This window comes from Alosa sapidissima, chromosome 10 (assembly GCF_018492685.1).
Source record: "Alosa sapidissima isolate fAloSap1 chromosome 10, fAloSap1.pri, whole genome shotgun sequence".
In the NCBI taxonomy this organism is placed as follows: Eukaryota; Metazoa; Chordata; class Actinopteri; order Clupeiformes; family Clupeidae; genus Alosa; species Alosa sapidissima.
In genome coordinates this window covers 23,961,697-23,989,513 of record NC_055966.1, presented here as the reverse complement: position 1 = coordinate 23,989,513, position 27,817 = coordinate 23,961,697, and the positions used below count along the sequence as shown (strand labels likewise).

General features: G+C 42.0%; 2 protein-coding genes across 5 annotated transcripts; both read left to right on the top strand.

The window, feature by feature from the left end:
• The first annotated feature begins 212 nt into the window (after nt 1–212).
• Nucleotides 213–12,423, top strand: prune (prune exopolyphosphatase). The gene is made up of 8 exons (XM_042107850.1): nt 213–409; nt 3,553–3,657; nt 5,424–5,626; nt 6,267–6,451; nt 7,103–7,261; nt 7,627–7,721; nt 8,547–8,705; nt 10,208–12,423. The coding sequence occupies exons 1-8, from the start codon at nt 218–220 to the stop codon at nt 10,646–10,648; spliced, it is 1,539 nt and encodes a 512-aa protein (XP_041963784.1). The 5' UTR covers nt 213–217; the 3' UTR covers nt 10,649–12,423.
• A 301-nt stretch (nt 12,424–12,724) lies between these two features.
• bnipl (BCL2 interacting protein like) lies at nt 12,725–26,954 on the top strand. 4 transcript variants are annotated; one of them, XM_042107713.1, is made up of 11 exons: nt 12,725–12,747; nt 12,870–13,008; nt 16,188–16,301; nt 17,007–17,077; nt 17,957–18,208; nt 19,119–19,301; nt 19,779–19,881; nt 20,087–20,218; nt 24,283–24,369; nt 25,193–25,291; nt 25,589–26,954. In XM_042107713.1, exons 2-11 carry the CDS (start codon nt 12,965–12,967, stop codon nt 25,611–25,613), a joined length of 1,110 nt encoding a protein of 369 aa, XP_041963647.1. In that variant the 5' UTR covers nt 12,725–12,747; nt 12,870–12,964; the 3' UTR covers nt 25,614–26,954. The 4 variants fall into 4 exon arrangements, with proteins under 4 accessions (XP_041963647.1, XP_041963648.1, XP_041963649.1 ...); XM_042107714.1 differs by having other exon boundaries at nt 12,729–12,747; nt 16,188–16,268; XM_042107715.1 differs by lacking the exons at nt 12,725–12,747; nt 12,870–13,008 and adding an exon at nt 14,864–15,108.
• The last annotated feature ends 863 nt before the right edge of the window (nt 26,955–27,817 follow it).

Here is a 27,817-nt window from a genome sequence, read left to right as displayed (position 1 = left end):
CTATTTGGCCATGCATTTAACAAGAGAGGATTGAAAGAGGGTCAGTAAAAATGTTTGACAAAATTGTCCCTGATTATTTGACCTACTGTACAAGAATAGAACCCCCATGCGGCTCCACTGAGAACTACAAGACACACGTTCACGTTCCTCATAATATTGGAAGACTACACTACCCACACTTCATCATTGCATGTTGAACGTCAGCCTGTGGCGACGCATGGCACTATTAAAGCAGTTTACAAGCAGTGCACAGTGTTTTCCCATTGGCAACGTGTCAGTAACGGAGTTATTCTTCATCGTCGAGATACATGCAAATACGGTCATTATTAGGATTTTAAGGCAACTGTCGTCTTGGAGACTCCCTGTGAAAATGGAATCGTTTCTACAGAGCTCTCGCGATGCGCTTGAGGTAAGGGCACCGACCGTACAGTGGGTCGCGCATGGTTGGCTTGCTTCATCCATTTTCTATATATAGTTGTTCTTATTGGTCGTCTTAATGCATTTGCCAATAATGTTCACGTTCATAATAATGTTTTTGCACTGCTAAAAAGAAGAGACATTGTTGAATTTAAATAAGGGTTTACAACAAAATGCACCGAGGCATCCGGATTCATGTAAAAAACTTCTGTAAAGAGAACATTATTTTTTACCCTGTTCTCTGACTGCAAGTGCAAAGTGTGGTGTAACACTGAAGTGATCGCTACTGCATGCAATGCGTTGTTTGATGCCAAGTTACAATGAACTTTTTAGACATCCTCAAAATAGAAATATCCTCTTAAAATGATTGTATCTTACATGGCTTATAAGGTGTTGTCGTGTATATGTCTGCGTCCAGTCTAATTTATTTCCAACCTTCCCGTGCCATCCTGGCAGAGTACTGTTTTCGAATTGTTGACAAAAATATGGGATCTACGGGGATGTGAAGCTCGCGTTCAAGTTGAAAGTGCATCCATGCACAAGCCATGGTTTCCATTTGACCCTAAGGCGCCGTGGGCTCTTGAGCTTCGGGATAAGCCTATAACTGCTCGCTTTCTTTGTTTACTTAACATATTCTCATGATCATATTTATTCCAGGCTGCTTTACTTAACCTTACGTGTTTGGATGGTAGTGTTTGCAGAGGAAATTATCCATACTGTGCAGCATCATATGGTCAGGCTTTCATTGCAGGAAACGTGTCTCCTAGCTATCAGCCCCTGGAGACCATAGCAGGCATGTTTTCAACCCAAACAATGCCACCTGCTGTCAACAAGTTGTGAGGGAGATAAGAACTCCTCCCCACTTTATTTACCTCACATGGCTGGCTAAAATGATCCACAGAATCACAGGGAAGAGTCATAGGGGACTAGTGAAATGGCTTGTGCCTGGACACAAACACACACACTGAACTTTCAGGTCAAATGAAGCATCCCAGAGTGTCTGCAAAGAGAAGATAAATCAAACACAGCAACCTCTGTGGAACAACCAGGATGGGTTCAGTATATTTACTCACTTTCTCCTGCTCCATTTCATCTTACACAGCAACCCCCCCCCCCCCCATACAAACACTCACATACGTTTTGTCTTTTAGTCATGCACTCCCGGGATAAAGGAAGTGTTTTTTTTTTTTGCATACCCACCCCTGACTTTTGTCTGATGTGATAATTGTCACATGAGTAGTTGTGTGATGATCACAGCTCTATTTTTACACGTGGTGTTACATCTGTTGCTGTGACTTTTAACTTTTTTTTTCCACTGCTGAGAAAGTCTCCCTGTCTTTCTCCCTTGTGTTTCCTGACCAAAAAAAAAGAGAAACTAAACAAAACAACGCAAGCGTGCTGTGAGTCAGAGAACATCATTATGCACTTGTCACAGAAGCCTCCTGTGCCACACTGAAGTAATGGAGTCAGCTGAAATGCAAATTAAACACACAGACAGGGCTGCTTTATAGAAGGCAGACGCTGCCTGACCCCATCAACCAGTGCCATTCCACCAGCCATTCATTCATCAACGTTCCCTCAGTTACCTGCTTTGTACATAAGTATAAGTATATGTACTCTTTTGATCCCGTGAGGGAAATTTGGTCTCTGCAATTATCCCAATCCGTGAATTAGTGAAACACACTCGGCACACAGTGAACACACAGTGAGGTGAAGCACACACTAATCCCGGCGCAGTTAGGTGCCTTGCTCAAGGGCACTTCAGCCGTTCCTACTGGTCGGGGTTCGAACCGGCAACCCTCCGGTTACAAGTCCGAAGCGCTAACCAGTAGGCCACGGCTGGCCCAACTTCTGTACATCACATCTGTACATGCCCATTCCTTTCCATTTTCACACTGAGACAAGGCTAGGTTTGTGCTCCCATGTTGTCGCACCCATGACTAGATTGACCTTGCTCCTTTGCCCTGCTGAGTTCATGGGCAATTCCACGGAAAATTGACTTTTTTTGTCACATCCATAACGCCAGTGAAATGCCTTGGCATTTGTATGATAACATTCATGTTTTGTGCATTTTTTTTCTCATGTACATTCTTCAGCCAAAAATAGCAAATGCTCAAATTTCATGTAATCATTCACATCATACCATACCATCACATTTTATTGGCGTTATGGATGTTACAAAAAACGCAATTTTCCATCATCTGAGGCCCATTGACTCTGAATCAGCTTTTAAGGCCATCTCTTTTCTCGGTCTCTCTCTCTCTCTTTTTCTTTTTTGCTCAAGGGCTAAAGTTTACATCACACATTTTATTTGAAAAAAGAAAGAGTTTCAGGCTAAAAAAAAAACTTTTTTTTAGACATGCTAGTTTGAGTGAGACATGGAGGACCTGTGAGGATGCAGGCTACAGTGTAGTGGTTTAGGGAAACTTTGACCAGAGTCATACTACTACAGGTAGCAAGGTTACTGGCGTACCAGGTGATTATCTCCAAACAACACGTCACTTTAGAAACAATAGCTGCTCAGTGCAGTTCTTTTAGAGATCAACGGTTACTCCTAAAGTTACCCGGGTTAGCCAATTACCTTGCTTCGTAGTACAGTGGCCTAAACAGCTAACCCGTAGTCTAGGTTTAATGTAGTATGTCCCACGCAGGCCTAGTCCCTCCTGGAGCTCGGCCACAGGGACAGTGGTCCAGGGCTGGTGGCCCGGATGTTGCCCTGAGGCCAGGGGAGCCTCATCATCAGGCATCAGCATCATTCTGTCAGACTGCACCGTGGGCATCGCCGGATGGCTTTTTTCCAGTCCACAGTTTTGGCACAGTGCATGACCAGGCCATTATAGTGCCCTCAGATTCACATTCCTATCAGATTGCCTGGTGCCCGGAATCTCTTCAGTCTGGTGTATTGATTTTTTTTTTTCAAGCCTTTCTCTGCAATGAAATGCCTCTCCGAAATCCTCACTTAATACAGTGTGGCATTTTTGGGTGAGAAGGAATTTGACTAAGCTGCCAAAATCTGTGCTCCTATTTTAGTATTTTTAATCTATCTGTCTAGATGATTTGCTAAATACTGAGATTAGTAATATCATGCGTTGATGTTTTGTTTGTGTTTTTGTTTTTGTATGTGCCATATTCCAGAGTTTAAGCAGAGACAGTCCCGGCTTACACATAGTCATGGGAAATGAGGCTTGCGACTGTGACTCAATGGTGTCTGCCCTTACGTTTGCTTATTTCCTGTCTAAGGTAGGTTGACTCCCAGCATGTTGATGCTGGTTTACACCATGGCATGTTATTGTTTGACCTGTTTTAGTTAATCTGTAATGAGGGCTAGGTACCTAAATAGGTTGTGGGCTGTAACAGTAATCAATGCAAGAATTTCAAGGATGTATTTTTGATACAAGGTTACAAGTCTCCTTTAGGGCAGCAACTAACAATTATTTTCATAGTCGAATTATCTGACTACCGTATTTTCCGGACTATAAGTCGCACCAGTCAAAAAATGTGTCATGAAGAGGAAAAAAACATATATATAAATATATATATGTTGCACCTGAGTTGCAGGACCAGCCAAACTATGAAAAAAAGTGTGACTTATAGTCCAGAAAATACAGTAATCGATTTGTTGTTTGATTCATAAAATGCCAGAAAATTGAGAAAAATTGTGTTTAACAAAAGCCCAAGATTGCGCCTTGTTTTGTCCACACCAAAGATATTTAGTTTGCTGTCATAGAGGAGTAAGTAAAGCTGAAAATATTCAAGTTTAAGAAGTTACAATCAGAGAATTTTGATGTATTTTCCTTAAAATATGACACTAACCGATTATCAAAATAGTTGGCGATTAATCAACAACTAACCAAGTAATCGATTAATCGTTGTAGCCCTAGTCTCCTTAGCAAAGATCCTTGATTACTAGCTACTCCGCTTTAACCCTCTCTGTCCTTAGTAATTGCTGTATTTAGTTGAGTTAGTTACTAACCCAGTTTGAGAACCACTGAGTTAGTAGAAAGACAATGGACTCCTTGTGGAAATTTGTGGTATTGCACATTGTCAAACCTCAAGCCAACTCTTAACCTTGAGAACGTCTTGTAATGACATTGCCATTGACATGTACTTACATAAGAGTAACGTTGTACTTGTCAGTTAGTTTTACTGTGAGTAGATTATAATGTGTTAAGCAATTCTATTATGTTTACATTCTTGTATTTTCATAGTCATAGTTAATATTTAATAACAAGCAAGTTATTGCACTGCATGTTCAATCCCTGCACTGTTCACTTTTGCACTACAACCATTGCACACACTCTACCATAGCACATTATCATGGGCAATGCATCACATGATCAGTCCATACCAGACCTTTTTAATCACTTCACATGCTCTTTAAATTTTACATTTTTAAATTTCTGTGAGAGATATATGTGTGTATCTGTGTTTGTTGTGTTATGGTTCTATAAGCTACTGTATGCCTAAAATGTCCATCTATCTATCTATCTATCTATCTGTCTATCTATCTATCTATCTATCTGTCTATCTATCTATCTATCTATCGAATACAATATTTTGAATGGCTGTATTTTTTTCTGTGAAGTTTACGAACAGAGGGAGATCCTGAGCTATCTCCTCAGGTAGGACAGTGGGAGATCCTGAGCTATCTCCTCAGGTAGGACAGTGGGAGATCCTGAGCTATCTCCTCAGGTAGGACAGTGGGAGATCCTGAGCTATCTCCTCAGGTAGGACAGAGGGAGATCCTGAGCTATATCTCCTCAGGTAGGACAGTGGGAGATCCTGAGCTATCTCCTCAGGTAGGACAGAGGGAGATCCTGAGCTATATCTCCTCAGGTAGGACAGTGGGAGATCCTGAGCTATCTCCTCAGGTAGGACAGTGGGAGATCCTGAGCTATCTCCTCAGGTAGGACAGTGGGAGATCCTGAGCTATCTCCTCGGGTAGGGCAGTGGGAGGGCTATTAGTTGCTCACCCATCTGTCTTTGTTTTCTTTTCCTTTGGGCAGACGTTGGAGCCGGGAAAGGTGGCGGTGCCCGTCCTCAACATCCCGCGGGCGGAATTCCCGTTGCGGACGGACAACGTGTTCCTCCTGAAAGAGACCGGCCTCGCACAAGACCTGCTGGTGTTCCGTGATGAGATCAATCTCCAGGGTCTGCACCAGGCGAAACAGCTGGCCCTAACGCTGGTGGACCATAATGTCCTCCCTAGGTCTGCTGCTGCAGTGGCTCTGTGTTGATTAACCTGTCCACTCTGTCCACTCTGTCCGTCTGTCCGTCTGTCTGTCTGTCTGTCTGTCTGTCTGTCTATCTGTCTGTCTGTCTGTCTGTTTGTTTGTCTGTCTCTCTCTATGTCTGTCTCCCCATGTCACTTTTCCTTGTTTGTGTATGTCCTCGTTTGTCTTTTGCTTCGTCTGTTTGTCTGGCCAACGGTTTATTTATCTGTTTTGATGTACTCTGTAAAAGCTTTTAAAAGTGCTGTGTACTCATCAAACTCCATGGATGTCTTGGCTTTTAAATAATTCACACGACTGAGGTACAAGGAGTGCATTTGCATCCCAAACACTAATGTCTGCTCAGATCGTTTGTCTTCTTTTTGACCTTGTGCTTTCTCTCATCTCAGCTTTCTCTGTCTTCATCTCTTTCTTCCTTTTTACCTTGCACTCCTCTTTAACCCCCACCCCTGCTCTTGCCTTTCTCTCTCTCCCTCTTTCTTTCTTTCTCTTTTCCAATTCCTTTTCTGACCTTGTGTGTGTGTGTGTGTGTGTGTGTGTGTGTGTGTGTGTGTGTGTGTGTGTGTGTGTGTGTGTGTGTGTGTGTGTGTGTGTGTGTTTGTGTGTGTGTCTATACAGCGGAGATGCTTTCCTGGAGGAGGCTGTGGTGGAGGTGATCGACCACCACCTCCTAGAGAGGAAGCCGTCGCCCGTGTGCCCGGTCACCGTGGAGACCGTGGGCTCCTGCACCACGCTGGTGACGGAGCGGATCTTGCAGAAGGCCCCCGACCTGCTTGACCAACAGGTGGCACAGCTCTTATATGGTAACTACCATGGCAACCGGCTCTCCATGGGAGACCGGACGGGAATGCATGTCCCTGTGGCCCCATGCCAATGAATAACGGAGGACTACCCGACTCCAGAGCCTTGATCTCTGTATGCCAGACAACCTGGCTTTGATTCAGACGGCTTTATGTGGATTGATGGTTCCCAGCATGGGAAGCTCCCATGTGGTTTTGATTATATCTTAATATTCAGTAATGAATAAAATGCCCACTGCCATCTGAATGGCTAATGCCACTTTATCTTCAAGTTATGTTGTGTAACATCTTGTCATGTTGCAGTATGTCAAGTGATTATGAGTATTATTATGGTAAGAGACACAAATAGTCTTGGGCTCCCCAGTGGCTCAGGCTTCTGATGCCAGAGAGCCCAAGCTCTTGTCAAATGCTTTGCCATGCTCTATCCTATGCCTCACCTGAATACTGAGCTTTCATATATGTATCCACTAAGCTTTATTGAGTGTAAACTGGTAGTGAAGTTTAATCTTGAAGCCTGATGTTGGTTAATGCTGCTGTGGAATGTGCAAATCATCTGTGCCAGAGATTCTATTTAGCGAGGTTGCTGTGATACAGTAGAATGTTGTGTTAATGTGCAAATGAAGTTAAGGACATTCCTGCTGCGGTCTAACTCAGGCACGATCGTGTTGGACTGCGTGAACATGGCGCCTGAGGCTGGGAAGGTCACTCCTAAAGATAGCCAGTATGCCGTCCTCCTGGAGTCTCGATTCCCTAACCTGCCACCGAGAGGCGCCCTCTTTCAGTCCTTGCAGAATGCCAAGTTTGACGTATCGGGTGAGTCGGCGGGTGTGAGTCAGGCTTTTTCAAGTGATTAAATCCCAGACCTGTTCCACATATCTGTCTGTTTGTCTTTTGGTTTATCAATCCTCTGCCTTTCTCCTTGTGTGCATGTCTCCTCTTTCTGTCCGTAGTGGGACATTGACCTTTTGTAAGGATCATACTTAGAAAGCAACGTTAACAAAGTAGCACAACCTATCTGTCTATCGGCACAGTCCTTCTGGCCATATCAAAGTTGTGAGCTCATGTGCTCCGTATTCTGATAATTGTACCCACTGTCTGGTGGGTAAGATGTTGATGAACTTGAGAGAGAGCCAACTTATTGCAGAGAGTTTTAATGAGACGGTTTGATGTGGTCACAGGCCTCACCACCGAACAGATGCTGTTGAAAGACATGAAGACTGCCTCTGGTGGAGACCTCAACTTGGCTGTTAGTGTTATTTACATGACGCTGGAGGTACGTTTCACAAGTATTAGTGAATTTATATTAAATACACATATAATAGCTTCGTAAATGTATACTAATTACTTCATAATAGTGAATTCATAAAAGTGAATTTATACATTTCATTGTTTTGTGAACTATTTAGTTCTACATTGTGGACATGACACATTAAATATCTGCCTAAAACTGTATACAATTCTGACTCTGTTGTAAGAATGGCATGGTGTATATTTTTGTCGCTAGTATTCATGCATGCTATCAATAGACATTGAAGATATACAATTATGCTTAGACTGATTACATGCTATTTAATGTTTACCCAGAAGTGGACATAAAGTTAATGTGCTTTGCGCAGATGTTTATTTGAGTTCTCTCAAATGGATCTAATTTTCCCTGAATGTGGGAGGCTTTCATGTCCGAGATCCTGATACGTAACGTGATTGAATTGCTTTGACAAAAGCATGCTTGTTCAGGACCAGCATGATAAACTTATGGACCGAGCCCAAACAGTAATGTGGATTCCTGCTCGGTAATGAGTTACAAATGCTCGAATGTTGCAATGCGTGCACCCAGTCAACCACTCCCTGCTCAACCACAGGGTTGGGTATTGTGTTTGTACACACCCACAAACACACACACACACACACACACACACACACACACACACACACACACACACACACACACACACACACACACACACACACACACACCCCCCATTGGGATTAGGCAGGAGTGTTGGACTTTCATGACGACTCTCCCCTTCTGTCACAATCTCGCTTTAAAGGAAAAAAGCCCAAGTTGCCTCAGATCTCCCAACGCTGTGTCTCTCTACAGGCTTTTCTACAGAGACGTGGCCTGCAGCAAGAGCTCTGCGAGTTCTGTCACAAGCACAAATACAACCTGCTGGTAGCCATGACGATCTCATTTCGTGAAAATAACGAGCCATTTCGGCAGCTTGCGGTCTACAGCTCCAGCGCTCTGTACAGAGAGGAGGTGATGTTTTGTGTTTGACTCCTATCTGATATGAAAATGCCCTCTTGTTTGTGTGCTGCCCTCAGTATCCTTTCATCACAACAATGATACTAAAGCACAGAAGCTAGAGCTTCATGGCACTCTGTGATCTTTGGTAATCGTTCTTGTTTCATATTTTAAAAAAACAGTATTGATCAGAAAATAAAACTTTTATATTGTTTTTTTATGTTTTGTAATGTAGTGTAGCCTGGATCCAGGCAAAATAATGTTTTGTTTGGTCAATGTCTGGGGTCTGGTCAACCATATAGGGGAGAACAACATTTATATTAGACTAGCAAATCATAGGCAACATAATGTGGTTTTGTGATTCTTATGGCCTAGTTGGTTAAAGAAATGTCCCCTGGACCGTGGAATAGCTGGTTCAGACAGATAGCTTTTCTTAAATGTACTCATTCATGCTGTCTGAAGGATGGGTGTATTTTAGGAGCTGGATGTCCAAGTTTGAGCTTGGAATTTTCAGAGTTGGAGGAGGCAATGTTTTGTGGCTACTAATGGAAGCTTTCCAACATTGACTGCAGGCTATAAGAACACATACGCTGCAGCCTAGGCTATGTGTTGAGTGGGCTACTTTTTGTAAAATAGCAAGCCTTTGCTTTTTGAGCTAGACACTTCTCCTGGGGATAGTTCACAGAGAGGAAAAATCTGCCATTATCCACTCAACCGCATCCTAGTAGTCACCCGTAAAAGGTTGGATTGTCAGTACTGCTGACTTGTGCAGCAAAGTGTCAATGACAAGACTGAACTTGTCAGCATACATTTTACTGTAAAGAAAACTGCTTTTCTCTTGATCATGAAAGTGACAGGCTGATGTCTGACTCCTCTTATTTTTCACTGAAATGAAAGTCAGTATGTGGTCCTGTTGACTTGAGAAGGAGAGGAAGAGTACTACCTACCTTTTGCACAATACCTGCATAACAGAACATTTATGCTATTTGCCCTAACAATATACAAAAATAATGTTCAGTTTACCTATAATTCATCTTATAAAAGCCAAAAGAATGATCATTAGCTTGATTGTTAATGGTTATTAATTTAGCTGACAGGTTACAGGTTCTTTTATAAATGTAAATGTAAATCAGATTTCTAGAACAAGTATACTTGCGTGTGCAAGGAATTTGGTCTCTGCATTTATCCCATCCGTGAATTAGTAAACACACAGAGCACACAGTGAACACACAGTGAGGTGAAGCAGCTGCCTTGCTACAGTGCTGCTCGGGTAGCAGTGAGGGGTTAAGTACCTTGCTCAAGGGCACTTCAGCTGTTCCCAATGGTCGGGGATCGAACCGGCAACCCTCCAGTTTTAAGCCCGAAGCCCTAACCAGTAGGCCACGACTGCCCCAACCAGAATATGCATTTAAACAGTTTTTTGTTTTATAGAAAAAACGTTTAAATGCATATAGGGAGCATATAAAATGTCAATATATTAAGTGTGTGTGTGTGTGTGTGTGTGGTATATCCCACAGATGAGCCACGCTTTGCAAAAAGCTCAAACCCCCAGCTTGGATCTTTCTCCGATGAGCAGCCCATACAATGACGTGAAGGCCTACATCCAGGGCAACACACTGGCCTCTCGCAAGAAGGTCTTGCCCATCGTCAAGGACTTCCTCAAGTCTTGGGAGAAAAAAACGGCCCCCTCCGGAAACCTGGACGACCTTGGTGACCTTGAGGGTGTCTGCTGCCCAGGTATGGAAGAGGGGGGACGGTACCACTCCCACCAGTGCACGGAGGACTCGGGCATGGAGGAGGACTCGAACGTGCCCCCAACGCCTATGAACAGCTTGGTGGAGGGCTGCCCGCTGGACGACGGGCTGCCCAAGATCAGCGAGGAAGCCATTGTGGAGAAGTTCAGCAGGATGGCCAGCCGGGACGAGCCCGAGGACGAGAAGGGCGCAGGGGAGCTCTGAAGGTCTCTCTGAAACGCCCAACTTCTGCCTCCCTCGCACCTGGGGCCCACGGATCAGGAGCCTGTGTGAAACCTGCATGGTTTTGCTGTGGAACTTGTGGGATTTATCTTGGCCTGAACCTGACTGACTGCATGTGTGTAGTAAAGATCTGCATGAACAACGAAGCAACGAAGAGGGGACGATGTGGAAGAGCATCTTGGCTGTCGATGCAGGTCAAACAGAGGTCAATTGGAGATGCTAATAAATTGGGAATGTTTCACTGCTTTGGACTAGACATGCTGCTGTTGATGTGATCCAACTGAGAATGACAACGCCAAGCGTAATTGCTCAGCGTGTGAGATATCTGCTTTATTATTATTTTTGACTAGGTGAGTGGCCCTTGTGGTCTGTATCTCCAGATATATGAACCACCTTACGAAGTGTCCTCCTGAAATTAGAAATCCAATTAAGCTTTTTTCATCTTTTTCATTAAGCCTTGATGTTTTGATATCCAAAGCTAGAATTTATGATCAGTTCATAATGTACATTAGGGGAGATAGATTTAAATTAAAGTGAAGTCGACCGGTTTGGTGATGGATTTTACAGCCCTTGATCCCAAAGCTTTAAACCATGTGGATCCTTTCTGAAGTTTGTGATGTAGGATGCTCCTTATTAATGTTTTGGAAGGATGCGAAACCAAGTGTGTTTTGTTTTAAACATAATATGAAGGTTCCTATCAGTGTAGCTGTATGTGGGCTGCATGTGAAGAATGGTACAAAGGGCTTGCCGTACACAAGTTGAAGAAATGTTGAAGTACAATCATGTGATCCTCAGTATAGAGGGCACTAGTGTTCATGGTGGATATGTTATAAAGCTAACTTATTGAAGGTTTCTTGCCTTTAATGAAAAACGGTACAAAGAACATGTATTACTCAAAAATGTAATCATATAGAGTATATAATTTATTAAGATTATTATTTTGGAGTTCATTAGGTTTTATGTACGCATCTTGTCATGTAATTTTGGACAAGAGTGTGGCTTTAACATTTTAAGATCAGAGCAATGAAGCTTATGCTAAGATCAGTACTCTGTGACTGGTTTGAACACAGGCAGTGTTACTAGAGTTGCCTGTCTGTAAATTGCAGGTGTGTTGCAGAGTTAAATTAGACATGCATTATCCAAAAGAAACATGATCATGTGTTTTGGTGATCTTGGAAAAAAAGAAAAAAAAAAAAAAATATATATATATATATATATCAGTGTTTTACAGGGTGAGCTTTAAATTGATTTTTGATCACAACATAATTTGAGTAATATTTAAAAGTGACATCACTTTGATTAGGTGATCTATATAATTTCTATAGCATGTACAAATGCCAAGTTGAGGATTCCATTGTTATATATAAATGTACTTATAACCACCTTGGGGGGGGGGCAGCAGGCCCGTGTGACTGTTCATGGCGTTTGCTAATTTCTCAGTTACTTCACCAGTCACTATTGGATGGACAATGTTTCTTTAACTGAAAATTGGTCAAGTGTCATGCGGCAAGTGTTGTTCAACCATATCTATGACCAAAATATAGCTATCTATTTATCCATAAATTGTACACACCTTACTTGATAGTTTTACTGGACAATCAGATGTCAATGACCACTTCATGTCAGACTTAATTGTTCTTGCCTCATTTAAAAGTGGGCAAATATTGTGGGCAAAATGTATTGTTATTAATTAAATGTTCTGTTCATCCAGATGTATTCAATTGCAATTTCAAAGTATTAAATGATTTTTAACACGTTTTGTTGTAATTTTCCATTCATGTTTGTATTGATTAATACTGTATGTTTGGTTATAAGTAGACTATGTAACATCATACTACATATAAACAAGTTTTCTCTAATATGGAAATGGCTTGCAGGCATCCTGAAAATACTAGGTTTTTAGGACCATGGAGAGATCTCAGATTTGAGTCTCTCTCACTCTGTCTCTCGCTCTCTGACTCTCTCTCTCTGTCTCTCTCTCTCTCTCTCTCTCTCTCTCTCTCTCTCTCTCTCTCTCTCTCTCTCTCTCTCTCTCTCTCTGCCTTGTTCTAGGATGACTGCAGGAGAACAGGGTTGCCCAGGTGAGTGAAGAACCAATGGGAGGATTCACACAAAAATGTGGCCAAACCAGTAGTGACTGTGTGCGTGTAGGTTCTTTAGATATAGAATCACACACCCACTGTAACTGACTTCCTCTGAATAGGGACAAGAGATCGGGGATCAGCCCTGTCCATTTGATGTGACAATTGCTGACTGCATCCGCATCTACCAAATGCTATAGAACGGCAGACCTTTAACATGGGATCCTATTCCGATCAGCAGGACCAATATATGCTGAACGGGTAAGTCTTGAACTTGTTCAATGGAAATTCATTAACTCCAAAAATACAAAGCTTTTACAGCCTCCTCAATTACTTCTGTCATATAGTGAAAAAGGCATCTGCCGCACATGGATGTGCAAAGATGAGCACTGACTTGTAGACAACATTTTATATGTCAAAGTTAGACAAGAATCGTATAACTCCAAAGTATCAATGTGGTGAGCTGGGTTGGTTGCCTGCGCTGAAGGAAGAAGTGTGAAATCGCAACCTTGTGTTATGTAACTGAGGTCTGTACAGGAGGCACGGTTTCATCCAAACGGGAAGTTTAACTCAGCCGGATGGTCAGGCCTCTTGGATGTGGAGAGTTTTACGTAATAATGTGTGAAATCACAACGGTCTCCTCTCAGAGGGGGTATGGCAGTAGTACCACGCTGCCACCCAACTGCTCAAAAGCTCTGACAGTTTTGGAAAGGAGCTAAGCTAATGTGTCAAGTCACATTTTCAGTTGACATGATTTAGTGACACTATTTTTGGAAACCCATTGCATTTGTATGCCACTTAAAAGGGCCTGAGTGGCCAGGCTAACCATCAAATTATCGGGTAGCTTTGTGTGAATGGAGGGTAAAGTGTCCTGCCTTATCACTGGAGGCTATGAATGGGTTTCTGGCAGCACTTGATTTAAGTGATGTCAGTAGGGATATGGATTGCCACACAGATGCTTTCCTGTGTTGTACTTCTCTACTAACCTGTCAACAGCAGTACCATCCCGGAAACAAATAATCATCTGTGTGATCGTTGGTTTATTTTTTTTTTTTTTTTAAAGAAAAGTATCTTGCATGTTTATTTTATGTCCTTTGAAGGTCTAGCGGTGAAGAGCCATGCTCTAACACGTCCTTTGCTCACTAACCGGCCCAGTTTGGTTCATGTTTGTTTATCGTTGAAATCACACCCTGACCTAATGTGTCAACGTGTCATCAACATTATCTCAGACAAACCCACTTTCTCAGTGTATCATCTTAAAGTGTGTATCATACAAGTTGGGCCATAAAGAGATGTCTCAACATGCAGGCCTTGTTTCAAAATCATCTGTAAGACACTTGTAAGCAGTGTCTGAGTGAGCTTACTGGTGTGACACAGTCTAGTCTAATTGTCAGCCTGTCTGGCATGGTTTCAATACATATTTTGCTCTAAAGTGACTGATGGCTGTCTTGGCCTGTCTGTGGGTGTAACACAACAGAACGCCATTTGCCAGGTCCACTTGGGCATAAAGAGGAATGCATTCTGTCAAAGATATACAAAAGAACAAAATTAGATATCCACACTTCTGTTACACCTTTAATTGCACTTTAATGTGCATAGCCTGTCAGCTTGCTAAATCAGTCCATCATTTAAATTAAATTAAATCAAATAAATTAGATTTTTAAAAGGCTTTGTTTGTGTTCAGAAATGTAGCCTACTAAGGCCTCCTCTTGATCCTGCCTTTTTAGTAGGGAAGAGGCTAACATGCTAATGCCTTAGCACAGGAAGAACCCAAACTAGATTTTCAGGTCTTTGTGTCATGATGTGTGACATTCAGAGAGGTTAACTGTATGATAATGTTTTTATGAAATGAAGAATAACAAAATTAGCCTAGTTAAGAGTGAGGGGCAAGTTTAATGAGAATAGGCTACAATAAAATTCCCTATGTAGCAGTTATATAATCCCAAACTAAAGCACAACTGCCATTCATTTTAATAAGCTCCGTTCTGTTTTCAAGTGAAGGACTGAGAACGCTCAAGCTTACATCGACCTGAGGTGAATATCTGTGGTTGACCCGCCCTTTATCTGGGAGAGCAAAAGAGAGTCACCTCCATAGCTCACCTCTCAGGTGTAGCAATGTTGTCATCAGCTATGCAGCGCGCTGATTGGCCGAGACAATCCTCTGTTTGCATTGTGGGTTCCTCACCATTCTTGCATGTAGTACACACACAAAGACTGCTCCAAGAGTCCCTCGTTGTATTCTGTTGGGTGTGTGCATTAGATAACAACATCAACCACTTTTAACGCGATTACAACCAAATGTTTAAGAAGTAGTAGTTTAACGTCTGAGCTACTGGACTGGCTTCCTCACAGGACGAATCGGTGAGTTGCGTTTGTTTGTTTTGTTATTTCCATGTTTAGCCTTCACATGTTCATGGATACGCTAACAATGCTTTGCGCTTGACGTTATTGGCTATCAAAAATGTCCATGCCCATAGGCTTATATGCATTCTCGGGCTTAGCCTACTCAACGTGGTTAAACTAACGTTAAGTGATGAATAGCACAGGCAACAGGTGAATTGTATGCCAGAGATGTCCAAATAAAACTTGAACTTGAGGTCATACATTTTGAAATTGTACTTGAATGTTGCTTATCTATGATTCTGATGAAATAGTGTTGTATCTGTGTGCAAGGACAATGCTTTTTGTGGCTTTCCAGTGGTTTTGTATACCTGTCTCAGAAGGAGAAGTAAGACCATCTCAGTGCTTTGCTTCCCATTCAGAGTCTGGTTTACAGTATTGTCAGATGGAGTAAACAGAGTTGATTTATGCTGGTACCAACAAGTGCCAAATGCTTGCTCAGAGTAAGATCTGATTGGCTGCTACAGTAGGCCTCAGACCTTGTTGAGATAGTGTGACGACTACGGTCAGTTGTTGCCAATGACAGACAGAGGACAGACTTAGACATGGTTCCAACCTGTGTTTCTTGCTGCCTGCTTTACTGTCAGAGTATCTCAAGTAGGCCTCAAGTGCATTGCTGCACCTGCTGGGTTGAACTGGAGCAGAACCAGAGGGTGAGGTGGTCACCTTTCACCTATTCTTGACATACGTTTCCATTTCCATCTTAAGTGTGGATGCCGTCTGTGTTTGCATTGTGTTAAAGTCTTAAAGTTGCCTTTCATGCATTACTTATTCTTGTGTTGAATGAGTGAGTACTCAGTGAAGGCCTTGTTGATGTCATAGAGATACAGTTGGTACACAGGGCGAACCCTGTTCACACTGATTACTCAAACTTCTCAAAAAACTGCCACTTCCTGGGGACCTCACCAGAAATAGTGCTGCATGTCATATTAACCTGAAGTTGCTTCCTGTTTAATGCCTTGTTGGAAGTTCCTGCAAATGGTGAACAAGAACATTATCCCAGAATTGACCTTGTTTTTATCCCCTTTCCTTTCTCCCAGGAGTCCGGAGCACACCACGCCACAGCCTCACATCCCTGATATGGAGCTGAGGGAGGAGTGGCAGGATGAGGAGTTCCCCAGGTCAGAGGAGCCCACCGCAGTGACGCCTGAAACGCGTGTGTGTGTGTGTGTGTGTGTGAGAGGGAGAGAAAGAGAAAGAGAAAGAGTGAAGGGGAGTGTAATCAACCAACTGTTTTTTAAAGGACATTTAATAGCTGTGCTGATTATAGTTTGTGACGTGAAAGGCCTTGACATGCATAATAACAAACTAGGGGTGGTCAGTTTTGGCAGAGGGGGAGACTGCTGAGGTTCTGCATTCAAGGTAGCCACTAAATGATATGACCATACCTCATTAATCATTTGTATCAGTGTTATTGGAACATGTGATCACTTAATTTGGTGGCTGACTAGCAACAATATGGCCACAATAACTCTACCCCCTATACCAGCCCTGAGCGGAGGTAGCGTAGTGGTTATGAGCTGGGCTGGCATGTTGTGGGTTCAATTCCCGGCTTCCACCATCGTGCCCTTGAGCAAGGCACTTAACCCCAAGTTGCTCCGGGGACAATGGCCGTTATAATATAATTGACATGTGTAAGTCACTTTCGATAGAACGGCTGCTAAATGATTATGATATAATTGACATGTGTAAGTCGCTTTAGATAGAACGGCTGCTAAATAATTATGATATAATTGACATGTGTAAGTCGCTTTAGATAGAACGACTGCTAAATGAATAAATGCATGTAAATGTACTACTGGCCTCATATTGATAGTGAATGTGTGACACTGTTTGGTTCTTTTGTCAATATCACACAGGCCGCTCCCTGAAGATACACCCAACCAGGAGGATGAGCTGGAGAGTGTCATTGCCAATGGAAACAGACCCGGTAAGCACAGGGCTTTGTGGGAGAGGCTGCTCAGCCCTGCTGGGAACTGTTGGGTGCGCCACAAGTCAGCACTTGAAGGGTGACTCAGTGAAAGGGCTCCATGCTCTCAGTTAATGTGTTAACATCCTCAGACAGCCATGTGTTTAATATGTGATCCATGTAATTAAATGATTTTAAGTAATTTATGAATTAGTTGGGGAGGTGGTTAAATGAGAATTCCGGCAAGTTTTCACACAGATCTCTGTTTCTCGGTCACTGAGTACTGAAAAATAAACAAAAAAAATAGGTTCTACCTAGCTCAACAGCAGCTACAATGCTACACTCTGGGGGTATGTTCATACCCCCAGAGTGTAGATCAGCTTCATCATTGTTTTGAGTGATCCATACATCATGTTGATGTATATGTTTCCATAGCAGAGGCATTTGTCCTGCTAAGCATTGATTAATGTTTTGTCACATTGGTTGCCACATTTCTAGATTTGGTTGTCACATATCTCCACATTTCGTAATGGCAACTAATATTTGATGAGGTTTTCATATTGTTTTGTTTAGCTATGAAAGAAGGTGTTGAGATACCGTCTACTGGCCTCTCACTAACCATTGTGAGCGGTTTCACATGCCATGCGTTCTTATGGTGATCATCAACATATTTTACATTTTTACATATTGTTTTCCATGCAGCGAACCATGGCATTATACATCACCTAAGATACTTAGACTTAGTGAAACAGCGTGTTACCAAAAATAAATACATTGGGACAAAAAAAGAAAACCTATACACCCACAAATTATCCGCCCTTGACTGCAGAGCATGTGACTTGTATGATGCACACAAAGACAGTGCATGTGATTGAGATTGTGTGATTGGCTGCGGGCCAGCTCCCCCCAACAGCCTGGCGCTTTCAGGGAACTCCGTCAGGAAGAAGCGGCTGGTGGCACCTACGCTCAGCCTCACGCTGGACAAGCCCGACTCTCTAGACCGCAGCGTCAAGTCCGATGAGTTCTCCACGGCCGCCCTGTCGCCCTCATTGGAGGACCCAGACCTGGATATCAACCTGGATGCCATGGAGACGCCGTCGGACAGCGAGTCCTGCAACTTCCCCGGCAGCATGCATGACCTGGAGTGGGAAGGTAACCAGCCAATCAGAGAGTCTTGGTCCACTTTACTGTTTGTATGTGAGCAAAAGGGAGATTGTGTGTGTGTGTGTGTGTGTGTGTGTGTGTGTGTGTGTGTGTGTGTGTGTGTGTGAAGGGGGTTGTAATTAATCAAGTTGTTGTTTAAAGGACTCTTTTTAATTCCCGTGCTGATTATGGTGCTGTAAAAAGTTGGAGAAAAATCTGTTGAGCTGAGGGAGAATCTTAATTGGTTCATTTCAAGATTCTGAATTCAAGGTTGTCACTAAAGGATATGATGATGCCCTATTAATGATTTTATCACGGTAATTCTTTGGAACATGTGATTAGTTAATTTGGTGGCTGATTAGGTACAGAATTGAGCTTTTGGAATCGTGAAGGATTATCCACACATTAGGACTTATTAATACCTTCTGATTAGGATTTAGCAATCCAGGCACAGAAGAGCAAAAATCCTCCTTATTAGATTGTGATGACGAATCAGATTACCTAACTAATGGTGAAAGTAGGCCCCAGACGTGGCGCAACTGGCTGGGGCACCTGCACGTACGCCGGCGGCCCAGGTTCGATTCCCGCCCTGTGGTCCTCTCCGGATCCCACCCCGACTTCAATCCCCTTAAGGTGGTAGAAAAATAATATGGCCGTATTGAATATATGACAGTATGACCACCTTCACTGTGACCCAGTACCTATCTGCCTCAGTTAACCACCAAAACCCATTTTGAAAGAGATGTCAAACAGCCACCATATCCTAGGCCCGATTTTGAAATGCTTAACCAAAGATTCTTAAGATCACTTGATGACCTGTCTCTGGTTGAACTCTAATTAACACTACCCTTAAGTGAATATCCTGTTTGAACACACCCATCCCTGTGCCTGCTCTCCTGACTGGTTTGCTATGTGACAGATGACTTGCCCAGGATGGGGGTGGAGGAGGAGGGCAGGGCTTGCTCTCCAGCCATGGCTAACCTGGAACTGGACCAGGTGGACAGCCGAGGCCGGCGCTGGCGTCGCTTCTGCATCTCTGGCCAGGACTATCACGTCAACATGAGTGTGCTGGAGCCTTACCTACAGGTGCTCTCCCACGGAGGTGAGTCAGTGACCCATACCGATACACTAGAGTTGAGTACGCGGTGGACTGTGCTGGGTGATTTCTAGAGTTGTTAAATAGTTCTTCTGAGTTTTATTAGTCTTCTGGTTTTTCACTGCGCCTACTTACTTTAATGAATAATTTATAAGTTCTAGAATCACAGAACAATTTTGAGAACTATGGATTTGAGAACACAGTTCCCAGATGGAGGATACTCTCCCCTCACGCTCAACAACCATTTTTGTCAATAAATGCTTTTGTTATGGTTATGGTTACGCTTTTGTCCAAAGCGACATACAAATACAAAACGATATACAACTTAAAATTTTACAGGGAACAAATTAAGATGTTGGTCAGATTTTTGTTTATATCCACTTGTTTTTAAAGAGCTATAAAAATGTATGACAGTAGATTCTCCCACAGTTAGCCGAAACACTCACACAGAGGCTTAATCACATGTTTTTTCTTGTTTTTTAGGTTACTATGGAGAAGGAATGACTGCCATCGTCTTGTTCTCATCCTGTTACCTGCCAGAGAACACTATGGAGAACTATGAATATATTATGGACAATCTATTTAAGTAAGACTGAAAACTTTGCACACATACATCAATTTGATTAGGCCATTTGCATTTATGTTGAAGAGATCTTCTCTGCTTAAAGTAATGTATATTAAACTTGTGTTTAATAAATTACCAACTCATAATACACGCAATTGGCATGTGTTTAAGTCATGAAGCCAATGTTTAACAGTGGATGACCTTAATATGTGCTATGCTCTATTAGGTACATAGTGGGGACGCTAGATCTTATGGTGTCCGAAAACTACGTCATGGTCTACCTCTGTGGAATGGCACCCAGGAACAAAATGCCCGCCATCAAATGGCTCCGGCAGTGTTACAACTCCATAGACAGGAGGTGAGTTTCACTGGCTGTGTGACTGATATCAGATGGTAACAATTTAAAGTGTGCAAATAAATATGAAACTTGTACTCTTAAGATGGCTTTTCTTCATAAAGGGTTCCAAGTGAAGATGTAGGGGTATTCATCACTCTGTGTAAACCTGTGTACACAAATGATGAAACAATGTAATTTTAATGCTTCTTAAGATGAAATTGTGAAGTATTTGGGGGGTTCATCATCTACAGGACATAATATTATTAAAACATTCAGAGAATCCAGAGAAATCTTTGCAAACAAGGGAAGGAGCTGAATTGTGCACACAGGTTTACACAGAGGGATGAATACCCCTACATCTTTACTTCTAAGAGACCCTGCCTCTCTGGGATGCTCTTTTTCATACCCAATCGTGTTGCCAGTTACCCTAATTAGTTGTGAAACATTCTTCCTTTTGTTTTCTTTATCATTACACAACTTTTCCAGCAATTTGTTACCCCCGTCCCAACTTTTTTTGAAACATGTTGCTGGTATCAAATTCAAAATTAACATATATTTTCCATGAAATAGTCAAATTTGTCATTTTCAATATTTGATATGTTGTCTGTATCCTTTTTGCAACCAGATATGAGTTTAAGAGATTTGCAGATTATTACATTCTGTTTTTATTCACATTTTACACAATGTCCCAACTTTTTCTGTTTTGGGGTTGTTTTGAGGTTGTAGATTTAACACAAGCCTATGAGTAATCTTCATATAAAACATAGAGCTGAGCTTGCTCCACCGTCAGGTCACAACATCTCTCCTAATGACGAGGCTTCTGTGCTGATATTCTGGTACTTCAGTCACAGAAATTGTGCCAAGGTGAGATGTTGCTATTCTGTCAGAAGGGGGCGCTTCAGTTAAAATGATGGCCCTGTGCTGTTTCCGCTTCACTGATGGCCTCTGACAGGAGTGCCTAAGACGAGAGAGGCTCCCTCACCCTCTTTCTTTTTTCCATCTCCTGAGTACTCTCTCGCCCAGGCCCTTGTATGAAATATGACAGGAATGCTGCAATTATTCATAGCCTGTGTGGGCTGGTATCACAGGAGAACAGTTCACTGCGGGCATTCCTCAGATAACCCGCTGACCCCTGCACTTCAGAGCACAGACCTGCTTACACTGTGCACCGTGCACACAAAACGGCTACAACAGCTATAGATACCATTTGGACATGCTGCAATGTCCCACCTTGTAGTTGTCAGCTATGTGTGACGTGATGTCCTCTAATTCTATACATTAGCAAAGCCTTGCCTTTCCCCGATGGCATTTTTAGAAACCACCTCACTGCACAGCTTCTTTAATGGAAAACAAACTGTTAGCATAACAGCAAACTCCCGTCCATTCGTCACCAGTTCTCGTCATTGTTGAACGTCGTAGATCTTTAGTATCTACAGTTTGAGAAGCTGAATACTTTCCTGGTGTTTAGTGGTGAGAGGTTAGTGCTTAGGGCATATTTCTCTGTGTGTTTTGGCAGTGCTGTAACTTTTTTCTTATCGCTGTGAATGTATATTTGCACAACCCATATAAAGGCAGTGTTTAGCCACTCACATCTACAGTGCAGTCTGTACCTGCCACATAAGTCACAGTTCCCTGTTAGTTAACACAATGTTACAGGAGATTTATTAAGCTATTGCGAAATAGTCATCACAAGATTTACCTGTATGTATTTTGTCTTAATGTGAGATACAAAGAGATCCCAATGTGTGTAGTACAAACCTAAAAAAAAGTGCTCTCTCTAGATCTAGGGGATTTCAGAGTAGTCGCCTAAGCTGCTTTGATACCTAGCATTACCCTTCCTTTTTAGCATCAGTCAGTCGAGTCAAGCTGATGACAAACCATGAAGTAATTTGACAATTTATACGTCACAAACTGTTGTTGCCGTTACACTAGCAGCTGAAAGTCCCTCAGGCTAGCCAAGGCACTGTTGATTTGGGCAAGGGTGAATAGACCATGGCAGACATGACCTCACGCACTGAAATAGGAATGACAGGCATCTGGGGATGGACAACAGGGTACTGTTACCAGGCAACTAGACGGTGTCCCATCATACCAGAGTCATGTGTTCAGAAGTCAAAAGATTCACAGAGAAACACTGGTGCTGGTGGGTGAAGGAGAAAGGAGATGGGGAAACATTCAGCAAACACAACGTATACTCTGTATACATCTCATAACATTTGTCTATGAGAAGTATGAGTTTTACTAGAACATGTCGGAGGAATAAACCAGATGATTCCGCTCTCTTTGATAGAACCTTTTCTCCATCGTTTTAGTGTATATACCAAAGTAAACAGTGTGTGACCATGAGTGGCCCAAGTGTTAGATCTTATGATCTTGATTAAAGTTTATAAACTAGGAAGTGCGTGCAGTGGAGGCGTAAAGTAAACCACAACAGTGGTGACCATGTTGTTGTTTGAGTCATGGGGTTCTTGTTTATATGACGGGTAACCCCAGTGAAAATGATCAGCCTCTGCTGGGGTGGGGTGGAGTAGACCTAGTAGACAGCCGTCTCGGTCGTCATGTGTGCTAAACTGGTGACTCTCATCATGGCTTCTTCCTCTAATAGGCCTCCTTCCCATAAGGCGGCTGGCCACACAAACACTTCAGTGGGCTCGGAAGCTATATGTTATGGTTGCTTTGTTCTCCCATTGTTGCAGTCTTTCCTCCTCACTATTGTTACCGCAGCTACTGTTGTTGCAGGGTTTCTCTTCTGGAGAAGCAGTTGAATTGTTTTCATAGCTTTTTGGGTTCGGGTTGTTGTAATGAAATGAAGTGCTGTCCTGTGTGTGTGAAAGGTGGCATCCAGCAGGGTGTTTAGATGTGAGGGTTCATTTTAACAAACCTAGCTCGCAAAGCAAAAGCACATGGATTACCATGTGTAAAAATACAGTTGTGACTAATAGGTTTTGCCATAAGGAGGCCCCTTTTGAGGTGAGCTATAGAGGCACACTACATACATACATACATACATCACATCTTTGTGTGTGTGTATGTGTATGCAGGATATGGGTTACGGAATCAGGGAAAATTCCTCCGCAAGTTTTTGATTAATAAGATGGACTCGAAATTTTCACAAAATTCCAATAAGGGGGATTTTTCACTGCTTTCTGCATCATCCTTCGTCTAGGGAACACACGTACTGATAAGATTAAGGAACTATGCAACACAGTGATCCTCCCAAGATCTGTAAATCTATCAATACCTGACGGACAACACATGTTTCGTAACAAAGCTTTTCATCAGTTTTTTTAGTCTGACAACATAATCAGTTTTTAACGTTGAGCTTCATTTTCAAATGCTATCTGCTATTTTACAATCTGTTTGATTTATGAACCTGGGACACACTATTTCAGAAACCTGTTGCAGACTTTCCAGTAGTTGTCTTGTACAAGCAGTTCCTCAGTCCAACATCTGGATTCAGTTCCTTTGATGGACACATACGTTTTCATTTGAAACCAAGTAAACCTTTGAATAAGAGCTGGCCTCATTAGGTGGGTTTGCATGAACAGTTTTTTTGTAATTCCAATTAAATTATTCCTAATGAAAATTTTGTGTCATCTGTTTACATGGAGTACGTTCTATTCCGATCGAGTGCTCTCAAGCGCTTTAGAATCTTTGATTGGAATAGCCGTTACTGCTTTGCTTTTGCTTGAGAAGCTACAGCGGGCAATCCGGTTGACCGTATACATGGCTGTTCAGTTCAGATAAGAACGGAATATACCACCTTTCATTCCGATTAAAATTCTAATAGGATCAGCCGTTTTATTCCCATCAAAATATATATACCTGTGTGTGTGTGTGTGTGTATATATATATATATATATATATATATATATATATATATATATATATATATATATATATATATATATATGTATGTATATGTATGATATGTGTCATTTCTATTCCAATTGAGCCATAATTCTAATCGGAATAAAAGTGTCTCTGTAAACGTAAATGGCAATGTCAGTTGCTTCAACTGAATGTATTGCTATATACATGGTGTTAAATTGGCAGGCATGTATTTTGTCTTTGTTTCTTTGTAGGTTGAGGAAAGACCTGAAGGGTCTGTTTGTGGTGCACCCAGTGTGGTATGTGAAGGCTCTGATCACACTTATCAAGCCCTTTATAAGGTAAAATTAATTCAGTTCCAAACTATGTGCAGACAATCAATTCTTCAAAAAACTATTGTATATTTAGAGTTGATTAAGTTGGTAGTGGATTGCTTATACAGCCCTCTGAACAAATTACATGAAAATAGATTGTATATATTTTATAGAGGAAACCATGCAGTTGTACAAATTGTACATCAGTAGCATTTAGCAAGGACAATTCTGGACAAGACTAATTATACAGCAGACAGTAAGTGAGATGGCTGCATAGAAGGCTAAAATCTTTTGCAGGAAATGTAGCATTAATTTATTGCATAGTCTATTCCATTGTGACTGTTATGTTAACTCATGGCCTGTCGACTGGCACAATAGCATTTTTTCCTGAAACATCCTTTATTTCCTGTTTTCAAAAGGTTGCCACTATCTGGTAGTTAGTATCCTGGAAGTAAGCAGGAACGATAGAACGGACAAACTGTTTCAGGACAAAATGTTGTGAAGACTCACTGTTAGAAATCACTCGTAACAGTTGTCACAATTGTGACCGAGTGTGACTTAGTGATACTTTGATAGTCCTGCTGCTGCCATTAGTAACGATTTGCTGCCTGGATTTACACACACTCTATTAGAATTAGGTCCAGTTATTTTGGAAAAGCTCTTGTAATGTTTGTTTATGAAGTAGCAAGCAATTTTTATCAAATCTCTGGTGGTCTTTTAAATCTGTCAAAAATAGGCACTGAGCATTATCAAAGGAGCAAGGTTATATATGCAATGATCATTTGGTTATAGTCCAGACATGGGTTGGATACTCCACAGGTTTGTTAAAGCTCACTGTGTCTTCCTTTAGTGAGAAGTTTAGCCGGAAGGTGAAATTCATCCACAGCCTTCAAGAGCTCTCCAAGTTCATCCCTATGGAGCACCTGCAGATCCCAGACTGCATCCGAGAGTGAGTGGTCCCTCCTTTTCGCTCACCCCCACATGGAGTCCATTTGTGGGCATTTTGTTATCCGCAGTAACTGGTAGAGCAGTGCAGCATATCACCAACACGTGGGAGGTGGACAGCCTTCGTGCTGATTCTGCCTTAATGTTGTTTCATTTGGAGTTACTAGCACAGGCTGCTACCCAGCTGTGTGTCTCTATTAAAAACACACTTGAAGGTCCACTGTCTCACAAAGTCGCTAGGGTTCACAGTTTGAGCAAACAGTTTACATGAGCGAGTAATTTCCCGTGTATTCTCTTGCAGATATGACGCCACACTGACCGTCTGAGGCGACCGTGGGTTGGTTTGTAAATACAGCGATGATGGTGTTAGAAGGGTAAAGGTGAAGGCTTGGCCCACACTCGAGACCACGAGGCAGAAGCGTCTCCAGCGGCCAGAAACTCCTCGAGGCGTCCACCTCTTTATATTCATGGACTTGTTTAACCACTGTCAGAGGCCATTGTCATTTTCCTGCACACCACCTCCTTTATGGAACAGAAAAGCCACTTTTTAAAGCTCTTAATGTTGAATGAATGCGCTCAACCGAGAACATATTTATATTTTAATGGGAATGCACGCCCATACAACAAGGGGCTTGATAACAAAACAAATTACCTTTTGAACCTCAAATGGTGATCAACAATACACTATTTCTTCATCTCTTCCTCTCTTGATTGCGCAACACCTGCCTGAGCGGAGCGGGTGAGGACTGATTCAAATAAGTGTGCAACTCGAGCACTGTTGCATAACAGCCGTGATTTATGAGCGTGTAATCACTGTTTCAATGAAAGGGGGCACATCTAATCTAGCTGAGTGAGTTCAGCGAAACATTTATTAGACACAATCAAATGAATCTGGCAGCATATGGTTCCTGTTGCAGTTTCATTACAACTTCAACACAACGGGTTTCATGTGTTACAACCTAAGCCACTTTAATGCAAAATTGCGTTTTGGGGAAAAAGTTAATGGTCAAGGTTTTTACAGCCAGTGAGTCATGTTTTAAACAATGGACCGAAGATTTTTTACAAGAGCTATTTTATTTTCATTTTGTAAGTCAATTCCCTCTGCATTCTCCATTTAATGTTGTTAGGTGCACGGTTTTCCTTCCTCTTTTCTCCCCTTAGATGTATGGCATTTAATAGCCTTACCTCAGAGCAAATATTTATACAAGGGAACATTTGGACAGCTTGTACTTTCCAGCAGCCAGGACCGTTACAAGCAGTTATGCAGCAATGGACCTTCAGACTGTTTCAGATAGATTTCAAAGATGGGAATGCAAGTGGATATGGGCTTTTCTGCTGCTATAATGTCTAATTAGTTGTGAAGATTGTAATGGAAGACCTGGAGGTTGGGAGCACTGTTGAAAGTCTATTGAAGCAGTGTGAACTTGGAGGAAATGGGCTTTGGCAGGAGGGGGAAGTGAGGTAACGGCGCGGTGTGCATTTTAGTTATAAACAGGAACCAAGTTGTGCTGGCTAGGAAGGTTAAATAATAATTTCCTGTTTGAAATTTTTTCCTCTCACTGTGATTCTCATATTGGGAGTCAGGAGAAGTCTGCAAAATGTTTTAATTGTTTATTTAACAGAAGTGTAAATAGTGTGCTATAAAAAAAATAAAAACATAAAAATGACTTTTTACATTCTATCTAACTTATTAATTCTCCTTAGAGAGCCCTGGTTTGCATATGTTATATGTTATTGCTATTCTGTTAAATTCTATTCAGTCTATGACTATTTTAAACTGTTCATTTTAATGTAATGTTTATTGTTAATGTCATTGTAAGTTGCTTTGGACAAAAGGATTTGCTAAGATCTATAAACATAAAGTACCGGTAATAATTTTAAATGTATTTTTACAAAATGTATTTAGGGGTTCAATCTGAAAAGCTATGGGAACCCTAATGTTTTTGTTCTTTATTATTTTAGTATATGTAATATATATATCCCTGTTTAGAGCCTTCAGTCTGTTAGGCAGAGATGGATTGGGGAGGTGAGCCATCCACAATGCCACCTGAAGCGGCACAGAAAGCCTTAAGATGGCTATGGCTCAAGAGAGGAGATCCATGGGGGCAGAGTAGCTAGATTCGCCAACTGGGCACAAGCTGGGGTTTGATCAGCCTCAGCTGGGGCGCCTGGATGAGGGTGTGTGATGTTGAAAGACCTGAAGCACCCAATGATTCCAGGAACATCACTGAAGATGTGTCCAGCAGCATCAGTAGATGTTGCACAGTATTATTCCCAAAAAGTTTGTACTGCAAAAACCAGAAGTCCCAGAGACATTATACTTGGTTCCCAGTTCCCCTCACTACTCAGACCCCAACACTCAAGGTGCTGCACCCATAGGTGGTGCTGTTATGATCAATTAAGCATCTTTGGCTCACGTTTCAAGCAGTGTGGACCAGCTCCAAAATTTCTTTGCCATATTAAACTCTGAATTCTTATGCATTTTTGGGTCATTGGTCTTCTGCTCTAAAAATGTATAATTTACCCACCC